The sequence below is a fragment of the Pristiophorus japonicus genome, chromosome 6 (assembly GCF_044704955.1).
Source record: "Pristiophorus japonicus isolate sPriJap1 chromosome 6, sPriJap1.hap1, whole genome shotgun sequence".
Classification (NCBI taxonomy): Eukaryota; Metazoa; Chordata; class Chondrichthyes; family Pristiophoridae; genus Pristiophorus; species Pristiophorus japonicus.
The window spans coordinates 13749870-13769187 of NC_091982.1; the positions used below are offsets into that span (position 1 = coordinate 13749870).

General features: G+C 40.8%; 1 protein-coding gene across 1 annotated transcript in view; it reads left to right on the top strand.

The window, feature by feature from the left end:
- Positions 1–19318, top strand: part of med12 (mediator complex subunit 12) — a 190997-nt gene that overhangs the window by 97669 nt on the left and 74010 nt on the right. Inside the window, exons 18-28 of the mRNA XM_070882632.1 lie at positions 1054–1197; positions 2578–2741; positions 3710–3841; positions 4457–4684; positions 7546–7690; positions 10351–10471; positions 12436–12537; positions 13326–13439; positions 14262–14425; positions 17527–17706; positions 18093–18164. Coding sequence (XP_070738733.1) covers positions 1054–1197; positions 2578–2741; positions 3710–3841; positions 4457–4684; positions 7546–7690; positions 10351–10471; positions 12436–12537; positions 13326–13439; positions 14262–14425; positions 17527–17706; positions 18093–18164 — 1566 coding nt within the window. The remainder of the gene's footprint in view (positions 1–1053; positions 1198–2577; positions 2742–3709; positions 3842–4456; positions 4685–7545; positions 7691–10350; positions 10472–12435; positions 12538–13325; positions 13440–14261; positions 14426–17526; positions 17707–18092; positions 18165–19318) is intronic.

Below are 19318 nucleotides of genomic sequence, written 5' to 3' on the forward strand. Positions count from 1 at the left end.
GCTGGAAACAAACATACTGATCAAGAAAGTTCTCCTGAACACACTTCATAAATTCTTCCCGTTCTCTGCCTTTTATACTATTACGATCCCAGTCTATATTGGGATAGTTGAAGTCCCCCATTAGTACTACTCTGTAGTTCTTGCACCTCTCTGTAATTTCTCTGAAAATTTGCTCCTCCATATCTTTCCCACCATTTGGTGGTCTATGGAAAACACCCAGTAGTGTAATGGCATTGCTATTATTTCTTAACTCCAGCCATATAGATTCTGTCCTTGACCCGTCGAGGACATCCTCCCTCTCCAGCACCGTAACATTCTCCTTAACCAATGTTGCCAAACCACCTCCTATCTTTCCTTTTCTATCTTTCCTGGCACCTTATGACCAGGAATATTTAATACCCAATCCTGCCCTTTTTTTGAATCACGACTCAGTTAATGCCACAACATCAGATTCCCAAGTGGCTATTTGTGCCTGCAGCTAGCTCACTTACCTTGTTTACTACGCTTCGTGCGTTCACATACATACACTGTAAACCCATCATAGACCATCCTGTATTCCCTCTTCATTGGACCCCACCTAATACTCTACTATTTCTTACTTTAGTGCTCTCTGCCTCTCCCAATCCTTTGAGCACTTTATTTCTCCTTTCTAATGTTACATCCTGGTGCCAATCCTCCTGCCAAATTAGTTTAAATCATCTAACAACTGTTACTTGATTTATCTCATCATGCTTTGTTCAGCCTTGTTGGTGCCCTGCAGTATAGGCCTTCACTTATATTTCTCAATCTTTTTTTTCCAAAGAGAATTGTAGTAAAAAGTTGATGCTTTGCAAAATTAATCTGTTTACAGCAAACTTATAATTAAAAAGCAATTATGTGGATGGCTGTGAATATCTAATAAGTGTGCAGAAATGATCTGTGTATTCTCTCTCATCAATTCTGGCTGTTCGTTCTCATTAAGGAGCAAAGATCAGTGCAAGAGAAAATACCACATCTTCAAAAAAAAAAAGAGAATCTTGCATATTTACTCTCCTTTTTCTTCTGTTGTGATAGGTATCACGGAACGTGCTGGAACAGATCACTAGTTTTGCCTTAGGAATGTCCTATCATCTGCCTCTTGTTCAGCACATTCAGTTCATCTTCGATCTGATGGAGTATTCCCTTAATATCAGTGGACTGATAGATTTTGCTATTCAGGTACCTTTGGTACTAGTCTGTTTTACCTCTCCTTGTTTTACTTAAAACCCCAAGAGACAGAATGGTGATTCAGACTTGTGTTGTTGCTATGTTGGTGAGCCACAATTTCCATTGTAACTAATTGACTCTGTTGAAATCCAGAGCGTGCTCATAATAAAAGCAAAAATAGCACTACATGCTACTGTTACTGACTTGCATTGTCTACATTGTACAATGGACTGTATCACCTTCCTGAATTTTGGATGTTCAAGTTATTTGGTTATTAGAATGCCAGTTTCTTCCTTTCCCAGATATTTGCTAATGTCCATAAGATGCAGTATTTGCACTTAAAGTGTATGTTTGCCATGATTCCAGCAACTTCAGAATGATCGGTTTGTATTTTTCCCCTCATTCCTTTTCTTCTCCTGAATGTGCTGAATCCGGCTGGAATACAATTCCACGCGCGTCAGCAGTTCACTGCTACCTCATGCATTTGGCCGTCATTCATCTATGAACTGAGATGGTGAGTGCCAGCTGCCTGTTCTTCAGTGAAGAGCATTACAGCTGAGCCGGATCATGTCCTCAGCCAATGTCTGTACACATGTGCACCTTAGCCAGCAGACGTCCGCTAATAATGACCAGGAGTCGGCAACATGCCTGATTCTCCCTAGCTTCTATGCCCTTACTGCAGCTGCTCAACAGCACTGAGGCCAATTGAAATGCATCTGTTGCTGTAGACTGAGGATTGAACCTGGGACATTCTGGGTCTGTATGTTTTAGTACCACACCAAGGAATGTGTTTGCAAACTGAGCCACTCGGGGAGTTTTCACATTGCAATCTTCTTGTAACATGGAGCCACTGCTGCTAATTTTTTTAAAAGAATGTTCACTTATCTGTAATGGAATAAGTGACCGTGCGCACTATAAAATCATCTGGTCTGCGACTAGGATGTGCCTGCACTGATGTGCCTTAATATGTCAGGTTGTATATGCCGTGTCTGATTGTTTTGTTTTTTGCAAGTTGTTATTTTCTCCAGTTTGTACTCCCTCACCCCCAGTAAAGTCTTCATGTACCTCAGAATTCTGTCAGTGCTGCTTTCAGGTTTGCTCTTGGGAAGCACAATGGAGTAGCCTGAGATGAGTCTCATTCTCTTTGTTCAGCCTTCTATTTCTTGCTGCATTCGATCCTCTGGTTAGCATCTCCCGACAACAACAGAGTTGAAATTGCAAAAGCTTACTTAGTCATTGCAGTCAAGCATGTTCGAGCTCTTGTGTTCCATCTGCATGTGCCATCCTTAATTCTGTTGTAAGTAATGCAACGGTATTTAGTTATGGGTTCCTCTGCTATAAAATTGATGCGGAATTTTGCTTACTACTCGCCTGTTTCTGCTCTTTCTGCAGTTGCTGAATGAATTGAGTGTGGTGGAAGCAGAGTTACTCCTGAAGTCATCCAGTCTGGTTGGCAGCTACACAACGGGTTTGTGCCTGTGCATCGTAGCGGTCCTGCGGCGCTATCATTCCTGCCTTATCCTCAACCCTGATCAGACAGCACAAGTGTTTGAAGGGTGAGACTTTCACATTCTGTTTTTCTTTGAACACATTTTAAATGTGTTATGAGGATGTGCATGCATCGCCTCCAAATGATGCGATGCATCATTTTGGGTTAGTGCCACATAGAGGCTTGGTATTTCCCTTCAGAAATGGAGAGAGTTGTTCTTTGCTCATTCTTGTATACTTACCAATAGGGGGCTTCATACCAACGTTATTGGCAGGTTGAGAACTGGTTGAATGCTAATTGTCATGGTGGGAGGGTTACCTACGCCAAAAAATAGCATGTTGAGACTGAGTGTACAGTGAGTTAGCACATTATTCTGTTGCTTCTGGCATGTCGGAAGAAATGTTATCTCTGATTGCTGTAAGGAATTTTAAGGAAAATGTGTTTGGCGGCCATTATGCATTTGGATGTTGTTACTGGGGGTCCCGATGTATTTTGTTACTGGCGATACTTTATGAATAGCAGGCGTAAGTGTGATTGGAAGTAAAAAAAAAATTGGAAATGACCACCAAGGCAGGGAAAGTCTACTATTTGTTTAAACTGATTTATACCAGTTAGTCGTCAGTTTATGGCAAATGCAATCGAAGCAACCTTCAGCAGCCCGTGAGGGAAAAGCATGAAAAATGAAAATGACACATTCATATAGATAGGGCTGTCAGATTAGGTTGAGATATTGCCTAGGCCCAATGTTGGGGAAACTACTTTGCATCCAAACCATGGCCATACCTGTTTTTAAGTGCAATGAAACAAAGGTTGGAATGTTGCAGTGAATGTGGTATAAAATCACAATATGGAGGGGTCCATAAATCAAATTCCAAATGATTACTGGACAAATGCTGTGACTAGCTCTTTAACTCTTGTTCTGCTGATTAAAAGGAAAACATAGACTAACTTTCTGTGCTGTTGATAGTATTTCATGTCCAAATAAAATGTTTTCAGCAAAACATTTCTTGTGAGTAACCTCTCTTTCCTTTTCAGTTTATGTGGAGTGGTAAAGCATGGTGTTAACCCGGCAGACTGCTCCTCTGCTGAGCGCTGTATCCTCGCCTACCTCTATGATCTCTATACCTCCTGCAGTCATTTGAAGAGCAAGTTTGGAGAGCTCTTTGGGTAAGAATTGCAGATATGTTGCAGATCAAGTATGTGAAAGCTTTATTACATGGACAGCTTTGGGAGTCATTTGATGGAAAGGCTAGGAGAGGGGTTTGTGGAGATAGGGATAAGGGGAAATCTTGCCTGCAACTATAGATATGTTTGAAAATTCGGGTTGTTTAGTTCCTATATATTTATAGAGCTGACCCCTATGTAATGCCTAAGAATGCACAAGAAGAAAAGATAATTTGGACCATAAAGCATGGTGTTAACCTGGCAGACTGCTCCTCCACTGGTCATGTATAATCAACTCTTATCATGGACTCTATCCCACTCATTTACTCTCCTGAGAGAATGTTCTGAAAGGATACTTCATAATCCTTAAAAGGATTTCAGAATATTCATCCATCCTTGTATGTCCAGTATTCAAACCCAGCCTGTTGTGCTCGAAAGGCACCCTCACCCTACTCTCTGCCTCAGCAGCATAGGAAGTATTATGTTTATACCTACTTTTATAGGATTTCAGAATACGGCCTGCCATTTACCATATTTTGATAAATCTTGAAATAAGATTTTTTAAATTTAAAAGTGGTACAATTTAATGAAATGTAACTGTTTTCTTTTTGCCATAAGTGATGCCTGCTCCAAGGTCAAGAATACCATCTACAGTAATATTGATCCTTCTGACTCCAACATGCTCTGGGAACCTGAGTTCATGATCGATGCCATTGAAAACCCCTCTGCCCATAACTTCAGCTACTCCATGCTTGGTAAAATCCTGAATGACAACCCAGCCAATCGTTACAGCTTTGTTTGCAATGCACTCATGCATGTTTGTGTGGGACATCATGACCCCGATCGGTAAGAACCTGACTAACTTTATATCTATGGGGAAATAATGTGGCCAGCTGGTTTAGCATTTTTTCATTCACTGTTCAGAAACAGCTGATTTGAGATAAAGAAACTTCAGAATAAATTTATTAGGTTTATAAAAATGGAGATTGTGAGGTGAATGGGGTTAGTGTTCATATAGCATGGCCCATTCGCTTCTGAAGTTTGGATTGAAATTCGGATCAGAATGATTAGTTGATAAGTGTCTCCTCTCCACAATCTGAAGTGAAATGAGTGCTGGGCAGTTTCAGTCCAGCTCCTAATAAGCACAGGTCCCCAACATTAAAAGTACTCCGAATTCAGCCAGGATGTACTAAATTGACAATCTAACTAACAGACTAGAAGCATAACTGACCAAGGGAACAGAAGTGCCACTGTGGCACTGTAGCGAGTGCTGATTTGAGGTTGGGGTTAAGGGTCGTTGAGATACAGCAGAGGGAGCTGTGATCTATATCTTACCATGCTGCAGTTGACCTGGGAGTGCTTGATAAAGCAATGTAGAAGTTGTTCCACTTTTTATGTAATCCATATTGTACCTAATCTGGAAGTTGTTGATGCTGACATTGCAAAAATATAAATGGAAAATGGTCTATTCATCACTTTCGCTAAACTTCACGTGTTCAAAACTCGCCAAGGAAAATAGGAGAAATTTGATAAAGTACTGACAGATTCTTGCTGATATACAGCAACAACAACGTATATTTATTTAGCATCTTTCATGCAACAACCACAGCCCCCCCACCCCCCTGTGCCACAGTGTACTCAATAGGTGACAGCAGTGGGCATCAAGTGGGAATTATGAGAGGGGTAAGGAAGATGGTTAAAGATACAGTTAAAGTGCTTTTGAAGGAGAGACAAGTAGTTAGGAAGAGATCTGGCAACAGAATTTCAGAGTATGAAGGTGTGCTGGCTGAAGAATTTGTTATTGATAGAGCATGGATGGAGCAGTCTGTCGACCAGACCTAGAAAAGTAGTGGATGAGTGTAGCGATGTATGGCTGGAAAATATTGGCCCAGAAATCCCGGTCGGCTGCTTCCCGCGGGCGATTGGGTAAAAAAAAGTTAAAAATAGATGCGCACCTACCTGTTCCTGTTGCGCCCACGCGAGTTCCCGGTCCTGAGACCTCCACTGACTGCACGTCAGGACGTGCGCAGGGCTGAAGCTGCAGTCACATGACTCTGGCAGCCAATCAAGGTAAAGTATTTTCTCATTCATAATAATGGGAACTCCGTAAGTTGGAGTTCCCATTATTAATGAGAACCCCCTAACACACAAAACTCTAATAAAAAAATAGAAATAATACACCACATATTTTTATTAATTTAAATTAGTTATTTATGTATTATTAAAAAAATATTTTTCCGATTTAAATTTTTTTTAAAGTTTTTTTTAAAATTACGGTTTAAAATAAATTTACCATAGTGGGGAGGGCTTTTAATAATAATGTGTTTTTTAAAATGTTATTTTATAATGTTTTTGTGTGTTTTAAAACTCTTATCAGGCACAAGAGTTTTGAGGACATTTGCAAATGTCCTCGCTCCCAATATATGGAGGCTCTGTCAAGCTCCAGCTTGACAGATCGGAAAAGCCGGTTTTCAGCGCATGCCTTCCCGGATCCATACACACTCTGTACGGACCCGGGAGGCCGGAATTTCTGGGCCAATGTAACCGAAGGTTGGAGTGAGATTATGGAGGAATTTAAAGATTGACAGGGGTTTTGAAACAGATACCAAGAGACATAGAGACATCCCATTCTAGAAAGAGTATGCTGTAGTACGAGTTGTGACTTCAGCTCTCCTAACAGCTTCCGATTTCTTTTTTGTCTGTTCCACAGTTCTCACTTGATCTTTTAATATTCAAAACCAAATATGACCGAGTCCCTTTGTGTTGCGATTTTAAAAAATCCAGCCCATTGCTTAGCGCTGTATATTTTCACTGGTTGGGATGTCAATGATTTACTTCATCCAATACATTGAGTAATAGGACAGAGAATTTGGACTTGAGTATTAGTGTAAACCAGCCAGTTCACATTTAATTTTGTGAATTATATTGTCAAAATACTAAATACTAGTACTGATGGAGCCTATGTTGATTTGTGAGCCTTAATGTTCAATTTTTAATATTATAGTGTCTATTTTTTTTAATGCTTATCAAGCTGAGAGATGTCAGTTCTCAGGAATAGAGCATTTCCTCCCATCCCAATTTTGAGCATTTGTTGTTCATATCAAACACTTTGTCATTTTTGACAGAAATAGTTGCAAAGTGATGTCTTCCACTTTATCTCAGCAATGTGCCATAACTTCAGTTTGTGGTACCTGTCCCCACTGCACTAGTATAATTCTTTCCACTCCCCATTTTAGCCATCCTTGACTGAGACTGCTAACCTAATGTTAGGTTGTGCTATATTATGGCAAGTTTAATCGTATGGACTCAATCTCATTTCACTTAAAAAAAAAAAATCCCACGCAGTTGACAAGAGAATTTTCCGCAAATAGTTTAGGCTGAATTCAAGCCGGGTCCCAGAGGCAAAATGATTATACACTTATAACTCACTGTGTTGCCCTGTCCTCCTGAACCTCTGTTCAGATTTTGCTGGCATTTTGGATTTAGTATTAAATTCTAGCTCTGTGGGTGAAGAGAGGATGGATTTACTCTTCTACGGGGACATATAGGGCCTGTGACTGCAGGAGTACACAGCAAGTTAGCTCACTGACTGCTGCTTTCCTGGGGCCCACGTGCGTATAACCTGTGCATGTTTGCTGCTTTTAAATAAAATTACCTGATTGTTCTCTATGCAGATCTTTGTATACCTGTCTCTGTTTTTTATTCAGTGTGAATGACATTGCTATCTTGTGTGCGGAGCTGACTGCCTATTGCAAAGCTCTCAGCGCGGAGTGGCTTGGTGTGCTTAAGGCACTATGCTGTTCATCCAATAATGGGACTTGCGGCTTCAATGATCTTCTGTGCAATGTTGATGTAAGTACTCTTTCATCAAACAGGTCAACTTTTTAATCTTTTTGGGGGTTAACTTCCTCCTTTGATTTGTCTGCATGCTCTTTAGTTAAAGTAATCTTTATTAGTGATCACTGCCACAAAGTAATCTCTGTAGTCAGCCAGCTGGAGATAAGTGAGGCAAAAGAGCAAAAGAATGCTGCATCTTGAGGGGAGCAGTCTGCTTAAAAATTGAAGGCATATTGATAGGATAACTGTTCAGCTTGTGGATGACTTCTTAACAATGTCACTCAAAAGGTGACCATATAGAAAAAGTTACCAGGAAAGGTTATGAAACAATTGGATTCATTTCTGGAGAAGAGAAATGATTAAGGATACGTTGAGAAGGTTGGATTGAGATTTATTGGGCTTTAATGCCTGTTACTAAAAATTCTACTTTCTTCCTTAACCTTACTTTCAATCTAACACGTTCACTGGTTGAGAGTGTTGGTAGTGACCCAGCCTGTGCCTGTACGTTATTAGTAATGCCACTATGTAGCCTGTCAATATTGGGTGCATAGGAGCAGTTTAAATTGGTTTAATGACCGGGCCTTCAAAATTGGCGTTTCACTTTTAGAACCTGAATCTAATTCCAGCCCCGACCGAAACGATGAAAGATTCATCTGCTGACTTTGGAAAGGATCTATATGAAATGTGCTTGGGTCATTTCAATCCAGTTTTATAGTGGAGTGTATCCACAGTCAACCTCTATGTAATTCACACTCAATTGTCAGTCTCATTCTGGCCACAAGGGTGACTGGTGTAGAAAATTGAAGTGTCAGACTGGTTAACGAGGAGGTGCTCCTTTAAAGTTAGGGTTAAAGTACATTATAGGGTCAGGGTAGAGTGAGCTTGACTCTGCATCTAATCAGTACTGTACTGACTTGCAAGTGGTTGATGGGGCAGTGTAGAGATCCAAGTTTCATTCGATCTAACCAATGCTGCATCTGACATAACAGTACTTTATGGTGATAGAGATCCTGTGAAAAAGTATTCTCCAGTATAGACAACTTACGCCCTTAATGAATACAAATATTTATTTTTTTAAAACACGCCATCTAATGGCTAGCTGAGAAAATCCAGCTTAATTTGTGGACTTGGCATTTGAGGAATTGGGAATGTGCGAGCTCATGCCATTTTACCCTGTGCTTTAGCATATTAATATGCCTCTGTGGCCATTTACCACTTCTTACATTTGGTGGGTGGTGCCGATTTCTCTAGCTGTTCTGGGCACCTTTATGTAATACAGAGACCGAGAGTGAAAACAGTCGGAAATGGCTCATTGGGTTTTCTTTCCTAGAACAGGCAAGTTTAACAGCAGATGATCTACAGTGCCGTTGGTTCATTGAACATTAAGCTGCTTAAATTAAGGAGCATAGCCGAAGGATGAGGAACCACTTGTCCACTGTCAACTGCACTCTCAATTGTAAAAGCCAGCCTCCATTACAGTCTCACCTTTACCACCACTGAAACCCACACCCACCCCTTTTGTTACTTCTGAACAGGGCTTCTCCAACACATTCCATGCTGGCTTCCAAATCTCCACCCTATCCAAATTGTAACTCATCAGAACTGTTTAAAAAATAAATATATAAATAAATAAATAAATAATTCTCTGGATGTGGGCATTACTGGCATTTATTGCCCATCCCTCGTTACCCCAAAGTAGCGGTAGGATGTAGCTGAGTAGCTTGCTAGGCCACTTAAGAGGGCATTTAAAAGTGTGGGACTGGACTCATATATAGGCCAGACCAGGCATGGGCAGGTTTCCTTCTGTAAAGGAAAAAAGTGAACCAGTTGGCTTTTTATAAAATCTGACAGCTTCATGGTCACTTTTACTGATAACCAGATTTAAAAAAAAATTTCATAATTGGTGGCAGAACCTCTGGGATTTCTTCCTAAAGTCCTTCTACTCACCAATTCTCTCCTCACTTTCAAAAACTTTCTTAAAATCGTTGACCGCTCCATCGGTTACCTTGCCTATCTTTCTTCCCAAATTCCTGATCAATGTCTGCTCCCTATTTTGTTTCTTTTCGAAGAGCTTGCATTCATATAATACCTTATTATGTCACACAGGATGTTTCAGAGTACTTAAAAGAGGAATGGTATGGTGCTATTATTAAATACCACAATGAACTGCTGTGATGTGCAATCATTGTTATTTGGCAAACATGGCAGCACTTTTGCATGCAACAATATGAGCCATGAATAACCATAAATGAATGATCAATTAATTTGTTTTTAGTGGTGTTTGGTTCTGGAAAAATGTTTGCCAGACACTGGAAGAACTTGTGTGTTTTTTTTTCTATGAATAGTGTTATGGGGTCTTTAATACAATAACAATAAAATGCAGCAGGACATCTCTGATTGCTTTACAATAAGGAGGTAAATGATAATGGACATAGAAACAGGCAGATAAGCACTAATTTGATATGTTGTCAAGGTTGGCATCCACTCTCACATTGAAGTACTTTCTGGAAAGGGATATAAATCCATGGCCTTCTGACTCAAGAGGCAAGTGCTACCACTGAGCCTAGCTAACACTTGTATTTCAGCAGTAAGCATTCTGAGAGATAAATGGCTTCATCTTGTTGATGGTGTCTGGTACTAAAGCTCTCTCACTCGCCCTCTTTTTTTTCCCTCAGGTGAGCGACTTGTCATTCCATGACTCTCTAGCAACATTTATAGCTATTTTAATAGCCAGACAATGCTTGCTGCTGGAGGATCTGATTCGCTGTGTGGCCATCCCATCACTCCTTAATGCAGGTAACCAACTATCTTAGAATCACCATTTCTGAAAGTGCCAAGATGATATATATTCCTGTCTGCAGTTGAAGTATCGAATTAAGAATGTGCCTACTTACACTATACATACATTTATTGTATTTAGTACATTAACCTCCATCAGTGCTACCTGACCTGTAGTTCAGTGGCAGAATAAGTAAACATTCTTTATTTAAAAAAAAAGCTAAAACTATTTTTAAAAAAAATCATTGGCTAGCTTTGGAGAGTCTGGAGAAATATAATTGGAACAGAATTGGTATCCTCTACTCTTGAAACTTGCAAACCTTGTAAACATTTTACTTACTTATTTCTGACCCTGTGTCGCTTCCTTTTTCATCCTCTCCGGAAGGCAGAAACTTTGGCTACTGTGCAGCTCCACAGACAGGAGCAAATTTTTCATGTACTTAATAGTTTCACAGTGAGTTGTGTTGTATAGTGAACAGTGCTGGCCTGGTATGAAAGGAAATACTCCCTTTATTTCCCTGTATTATCAAAGTGATAAAAGAATATTTACTAATGGGTTACATGCATTTTTGTAGTCCTTCATTTCACCCTTCCTTCATTATTCTCCACATATTAAGCGCTCTTAAAATTTTTGTCAATAAGAGGAAAATTGCAATGAGAGTCTCATCTAACACTTGATTTTTTGAACAATGTGTACTGTAACCCTTGCCTTCCTGTGTTATGTATAGTGTATTAATGCTGTCTTCATTTTTGTTGATGGATTTTTTTAGTGGATTGCAGCTTGGCATTCTTGGGAGTGGATAGAAAAGCGAGATTTCCATTCTAATTCAACAACATATTAGATTACATCTTAAATGGAAATAGAGTGAAAGCTTGGTAATTTCACCAGAAGTGAAGGATAATTGAGAGTCTCCAAATATTGATATTACATGCATGATATAACTATATCCTAGGAACAGGAATGAAGATAAATGTAATACAAATAACAAAAGAAACATGATGTTGTTTTATTCACCAAAGAAATGAGATGAAATGGAAACATAAGGAACTGCATCTAAACGGTGTCTTGCTAAATGCTTTGACCTGCAAAAATTCTGGTGAATCATAGGAGTGTGGATAATGAAGGTTCCATAGTAAAGGACTTCCAGTTCCTTGCAAATTTGCACATTATTGTTTGTTTTTTATAGATGGTATTTAATAATAGCATCACACCATTCCTGTTTTAAGCAATAATTTTTGATGCCTCTGGAAATGATGTAAACCTGATGCTGGAATGAACAGCTGTCTGTCGCAAAAGTAGAGACTTAAAATGAAAAACATTACAAGGACTGCAAAGCAAGTGCTGCATTGTTGGAAGTGCTGTTCTCCAGATGAGGCGTTAAACTAAGGTCTAGCTGCTGGTTCAGGTGGTTGTTAAAATCCAATGGCACTATTTGAAAAAGAACTGGGAGTTCTTCTGGTATCCTGGCCACCATACTGCCTTCAGTTATTACCACCAAAAATTAAATTAACTGGTCACTTACCGTGTTGCTGATTGTGGGACTTTGCTATGCGCAGATTGGCTGTCTTATTTGCCTGGTAACAACACAACAGCAAAAGTACAGCATTGCCTTTGAATCACTTTGGGACATCCTGACGATGTGGTAAGGTACTATATGAATGCAAACTTTTCCTCCTTCCTTACTCATTCACTCACTGAATCAGAAACATCTCAAAGGAGTTTCATATAGAATTAATTAATTTGAAGTAGTGACAATTGACTTACACCAGAAATGTTAACTGACCTTTCTCTTTCAGCTGCTGACTGAACTTCTGTATGCTTCCAGCATTGTCTGTATATATTAATGCATACTGAGAGAGCTGGCAAATTGTAATATGGTTGCATACTTTGCGTATTTTGCTGCAGCAATGCTCCTGCCATGCTTGAATGTTTTACAAAAATACAGACCATACAAGTAAATGTGCTTCTATTTGTGTTGCAGCATGCAGTGAGCAGGATTCAGAACCTGGTGCTCGTCTAACCTGCAGAATCCTCCTCCACTTGTTTAGGACACCACAGTTGAACCCTTGTCACCAGGACAACAGTAAGTGCTGCCTTTTAATCAGTGGAAACAGAGAAATTAAAAGTTGCCTGAGAATTGCATTCAATCACGCCCAGGGAGGAGAGATCAATAGTTTTCCATTCAAAACAGAGGCCATTTGAACATTTATTTCAGAAGATTGTTCAAAAAATCGTTCTTCTATGTTTGGTTTGAAGGAATGACTCAGTGCTAAGTACAATACTGGTGAATACCTAAGGGAGAAGGCAAATGTTTGGGAGGGGCAAGCTACTTTCTGATGTAAAATACTTGCTTATATAGTTTTTTAATGTCTTCAACTTTACCTATTAACTTTAAAAAAAAAACTGCAATTATTTCTATGAGCACTGCGCTCATTCAAGAGGGGCATTTTTATAGAACATGCAACTGCTATTTCTAAACTATCATGGTCACTGGATAGTTGCAGGTAATCCCTGCTTCCATCCACGTGGTTGTGGGTTAAGTGGAAGAGTTGCCTGTTACTCGAGGATGCACAGTCATTGTTGACAAAGATTCTGCACTCGATTGGGCTGCTGAAAGGGAAAGTTGCACTGGCATATGCGGTCTTTCTCGGTTCAGGCGCAGACAGTCTTCATAGTCTGATGTCGTGTACCATTGGTGATGGTTGCTGCAAAGTTCATGACTGTGGCATCTTGTCCTATTGAAGGACCTGAATGACAGAGTGTGGAGTACAGCAAGCAAGATTGTCGATGACAGCCATAGTTAAAATAATCTTTCTGGCTCTTGTCACTGTTGACAGTTAATGGTTTCCACTGATGGAGTATTTATTTCAGATAAACCTACGGTAGGGATCCGATCATCATGCGACAGGCACCTGCTAGCAGCTTCACAGAACAGCATTGTGGTGGGAGCAGTTTTTGCTGTCCTCAAAGCTATCTTTATGTTGGGTAAGTGAAATTAATATTGATTGCAAATTACTGTTAGGACAGGGAGGGCCTCCTTTTTGTTTGGAATGTTTATTTTGCACTCTCCTTTTATAAGTTATTCTCTTTTCTTATCCGTTGGCCTACTGACACTGTGTTATGCTTCAGATGGAAATACAGTGACCAGACTTGTACCTGATTATTAATGTAATATTTCTTGATGTCCTTTCTCTATATTAAAATACATCGCAAACAGGGCATTAGAGAGATGACGATCCTAATCTTTGATTTTGACCTTGAGTGTTGGCAATATTAATAGCACTGCTTCATTTTTCTTCCCTGAGAACTTGGGGTGAAATTTTCTCATTCTACTTCAGCAGGGTGGTGCATGCAGAAAATGGCTTATTGGAAAATTGCAATTGAAATGCCTGCAATTTTCTGTCCATTTATTTCAATGGATGGAGAGTGCTCCTGTGCTTTTACAATAAGCTGCCTTTTCTGCACGAGGCACCACTGGTGGAAAGAGATCTTTGAAAACTTCACTGTTAGTATTCCTTAAAGTAAGGAATGAATAGGTAGTGGTGGTGATAATAATGGTGGATTAAACATATATGAACTCTGAGCTCCATCCAAACATAAAAATGGCCTTTTCTTGCTCCATTCCTTATGTTCCTATGTTCAAAGGAGGCTCATGTTCTGTAACTGGGGTAAGTAACCCTGAGCTGAGAGGAGGATGTTCTGGATAGCTTTATTCCACAAAGAAGATATTACGTGTCGTAGGACAATAGAAATCCAATCTAGGAGTCTGCCCAAACTTAATGAAAAGATCGTCCTCTTCTGTTTCAGGTGATGCTGAATTGAAAGGCTCTGGATTCTCGAATTCTGGTGGGATGGAGGAACTGCCCGAGGATGATGTAGGAGTTAAAAAATCTGGCAGTCGGACTGTTTCTATTGAAACTGCCAGTTTAGATGCTTATGCTAAATATGTGCTAAAGAATATCTGTCAGCAGGTAAAGAAACATTAAATCTCGGGTATGGGGGCTCTATGTTCACTGAAATTCCGTGTCTATATGCATACATTTCGACAGAATTTTCTACATTTTGATCCCAACTACAGAAACAGTGTTTGAAAAAATGAAGTTTTACATTGTTAGTTGGAGCACTAACATACAGCTGCTGAGAATGTTGCCATATAGGCTCAATCCTTCATTGGTTTAATTAGGTTCCTGTGGAATAGGCCTGGCACCTTTCCTTAAAAACAACAACTTGCATTTATTTAGTACGTTTAATGTAGTAAAATGTCCGAAGGCACTTCACAGGAGCGTAATCAGACAAAGTTAGACACCAAGCCAAAGAAGGAGACCACAGGAGAGGTGATCAAAAGCTTGGTCAAAGAGGTAGGTTTTATGGAGGATCTTAAAGGGGGAGAGAGGAGTCGAGAAGCGGAGAAGTTTAGGGATGGCATTCCAGAGCTTAGGGCCTAGATTGTCAGACTGCTTGTCCGCCATCCGGTTCTGGATGAGCAGAAATTTTCTCCAATTGAATATTGGGAAGACCAAAGCCATTGTTTTCAGTCCCCGCCACAAACTCCATTCCCTAGCCACTGACTCCATCCCTCTCCCCAACTTCTGTCTGTTGACTGAACCAGACTGTTCGCAACCTTGAACCTGAACTGAGTTTTCGACCATATATCCGCAGCGTGGCTAAGACCGCCTCTTTCCACCTCCGTAACATCGCCCGTCTCCGCCCTTGCCTCAGCTCATCTGCTGCTGAAGCCCACATCCTTTGTTACTTCTAGACTTGACTATTCCAATGTACTCCTGGCTGACCTCCCACATTCTACGCTACGTAAACTAGAGGTGATCCAAAACTCACCCATCATCCCTGTGCTCGCTGACCTACATTGGCTTCTGGTTAAGCAACGCCTCGATTTCAAATCCTTATTTTCTCATCCTTATTTTCAAATCCCTCCATTTCCTCGCCCTTCCCTCGCTCTGTAATCTCAAGCCCCTAAGCCCCGAGATATCTGCGCTCCTCTAATTCTGCCCTCTTGAGCATCTCTGATTATAATCGCTCAACCATCTGTTGCCTAGGCCCAAGCTCTGGAATTCCCTGCCTAAACCTCTCCGTCTCTCTACCTCTCTTTCCTCCTTCAAGACGCTCTTTAAAACCTACCTCTTTGACTAAGCTTTTGGTCACATGTGCTAATTTCTACTTATGCGGCTCGGTGCCAAATTTTTAAAATCTTATGATATTCCTGTGAAGCACCTTGGGATGTTTCACTACCTTAAAGGCACTATATAAATACAAGTTGTTGTTGTTGTAGACACCAGAAGCCGCGACCGCCAATGGTGGGGTGTACGAGAGACCAGGGTCGGAGGAACTGAGTTCTCAGTAGGTGATAGGGGCTTACAGAGATCGGGAGGGGCGAGGTCATGGAGGGATTTGAGCACGCGGATAATTTTTAAATTGAGACATTCGGTGACTCGGAGCCTATGTAATTTAGCGAGTACAGGGGTGATGGGTGAACTGGACTTTGTGCGAGTTACAATACGGGCAGCAGACTATTGGATGAGCTCAAGTTTATGGATGGTGAAAGCTGGGAAGCTGGTCAGGAGAGCATTGGAATAGAATCTCGAAGTAACAAAAGCTTAGATGAGGGTTTCAGCAGCAGATGAGCTTGAGGCATGGGGGAAGTAGACAGTCTTGGTGATGGAGGAGATACAGGGTCAGGAGCTATCTCAGGGTCAAATAGAACGCTATGGCTGTAAACAATCTGGTTCAGTCTGAGACAGTGGCCAGGGAAGGACTACGGAAGAGTTGTGGTGGGGGCCGAAGACAATGGCTTTGATTTTCCCAATGTTTAATTGGAAGAAATGTTGGCTCATCCAGAACTGGATGTTGGACAAGCAGTCTGACATCACAGAGGGTTGATGGAGGTGGTGGTGAGGTAGAGGTAGGGTGTCATCAGTGTACATGTGAAACCTGGCATTGTGTTTTCAGATGATTATGCCAAGGGACGACATGTAGATGAGAACTAGGAGGGGGTATAGGATAGATGTTTGGGGGACTCGAGATAACAGTGTGGCAGTGGGAAGAGAAGAGCAGGACATTCACTGGCTACGCCTGGATAGGCAAGAGTCAAACCAGGCGAGGGCAATCCCACTTAGCTGGACAATGGAGGCAAGGTGATGGCAGAGGATGGTGAGGTCAGCCGTGTCAAAGGCTGTGGACAGATCGAGAAGGATGAGGAGAGAGAGTGCACCAGGCAGGGTGAGATATGGGGAAAATTCTGAGCAGCAGGAATGCCCGTACTGGGATGTTTTAAATTCTGGACTCAGCATTCCTGAATCCAGCGCAGCACAAGTTACGTGCAAAGTAACGCTTCACCTGATAGCGTAAATGTAGGGAGGATGTTTCCACTTGTGGGAGTGTCCAAAACTAGGAACCATAAATATAAGAAAGTCACTAATAAATCCAAATAAGGTATTCAGGAGAACCCTCTTCACCCAGAGAGTGGTTAGAATGTGGAAATTGCTACCACATGGAGTAATTGAGGCAAATGGCATAGATCCCCTTAAGGGGAAGCTCGATAAGTACATGGGGGAGAAAGGAATAGGTGGATAGGGTTAGATGAAGTACGGTGGGAGGACGCTCATGTGGAGCATAAACACCAGTACAGACCAGTTGGGCTGAATGGCCTGTTTCTGTGCTGTTAATTCCATGTATCCTTGATATCCCTCACAATTAATTTTCTCATACTCCCTTTTTGTAGCTCTTATTACTTTGTATCCCTTTTTCTGTTCTTTATATCTCTTCCAGTCCAAGGAATCTCTGCTATTCTTTGTACATCAGCATGTGCAAATGTCACACTTCCTTACAGATAATCCTAAAAAACACCTTCTGATCTGAAGACAAACTGACGAGCATATTTTAATCTACAAAATTTCCTGACCAAACAGTAATTACATTTTGAATGACCCGAGGATTAGTTTACTTAACAAAAGGCTTGTGACCTTAAAGGAACACAGCCCGACCTTGCTAGTAGAATAATGCATTATTTATTACAATCTTATAACTCTCGTGTTTTTATAAAACATTGTCTTTGCAGGAGTGGGTGGGAGAGCGCTGCCTAAAGAGTTTGTGTGAGGATAGCAGTGCTCTGCAGGATCCAGTTCTGACAAATAAGCAAGCGCAACGACTCTTGCAACTAATATGCTATCCACACCGGCAGCTGGACAGCGAGGAAGGGGACAACCCACAACGCCAGAGAATCAAACGCATCCTGCAGGTGAGGAATGGTGCACAGCGGGAAAGAAAACAACAAAAAACAAATAGGCGAAGAGAGTGCCATAACACTTTTAAACCTGAAAGTGAAGAACTTTGCTACGGAGTTTTTGGCTCCTAAAGTAACAGAATGGGGTGCAAGTTTAAAAAAAAATTGGAACCAGCCACAATTCATTGGTTACTGCTGATTAAGAGGATGTTGGCAAATAAGCTACATTTAGACGCAGGTGACCAAGATGAGAGAACATCACAAAGTCTAGTTTTTTTTTAAAAATAAGTTAGTACTGCACTCCAACCTATCTCTACAACTCTCTACAGCCTTCTACTACAAGAATGCATATTTCTTAAAATCAAATATTGAGTTGACCACCTTGTTTCCATTTATTTTAGAATCTTGACCAGTGGACAATGAGACAGTCCTCACTGGAGCTGCAACTTATGATTAAACAGAGTGTCATCAGTGTAAGTAAAAGGCATTACAATTTGACTTCAAATCAGGGTCTGTATATGCCTCCAGACCTCAGGATTATGTGTTTTATGTGTGTGTGTGTGTCAATGCCTATAAGGGGGAGCATCCATACTTGGAACAATTTATTTCTCAAATAACTTTGCATCCTTCAAGAAATATCTCTCTAATTCATTTGCTACAGTGCTTCTGAGCTTCACTAATTGTTGAAAACCCCTTTCCACAACTACTTCATTCTATTCTGTTCTATACCTGTACCTATTAACATTTTGTCCCAGTAAATATTAGTAAGAGTGCACGGGTTCCTCTTTACCTGCATGTGTGGATTCTTTTTAATTATTCGTTTCAGGATGTGGGCATCGCTGGCAAGGCCAGCATTTATTGCCCATTCCTAATTGCCCTTGAGAAGGTGGTGATGAGCCACCTTCTTGAACCATTGCAGTCCGTGTGGTGAAAGTACTCCTACAGTGCTGTTAGGGAGGATGTTCCAGGATTTTGACCCAGTGACGATGAAGGAACGACAATATATTTCCAAGCCAGGATGGTGTATAACTTGGAGGGGAATTTGTCCTTCTAGGTAGAGGTTGTTGGCTTGGGAGGTTCTACCGAACAAGCCTTGGCGAGTTGCTGCAGTGCATCTTGTAGATGGTATCCACTGCAACCACGATGCGAAAGACACAACATAGCTGTCATACAGTTCAAGTGTGATCTGTGCTGATTAGTGATTGTCAGAAAGCCAAAAATGAGTACAGGGGAAACGTCTTCACATATCTATTTTAAGATCATCAAGATTGGAAATGTCGTGCTTGAGTGTAATTCAGATGTAATATGAGGGAAACTGACTGACTGTCATGTGAATGTGTTTGAGACACATTTTTGAGTGACTGAGTGCAGGTGCATGAGTTCTTTCATTAAAGTAATAATGATTACATCAGGAATAGGAACAGTTTTTTCACTTTGCACTTGATGACGGAGTCAACCAATTCTACTCTGATACACCATGTGACAGAATTTCTTTTGCATGACTCTCTTGTAAGTGCGTCACTGTCCCAATGATGATAAATATATATTTTACTGTACCAGGCTGACTTTCCTATAATCCCACACCTTCTTTGTATATGTAAGCTTTTGAGACAAGCACAGTCTGAGT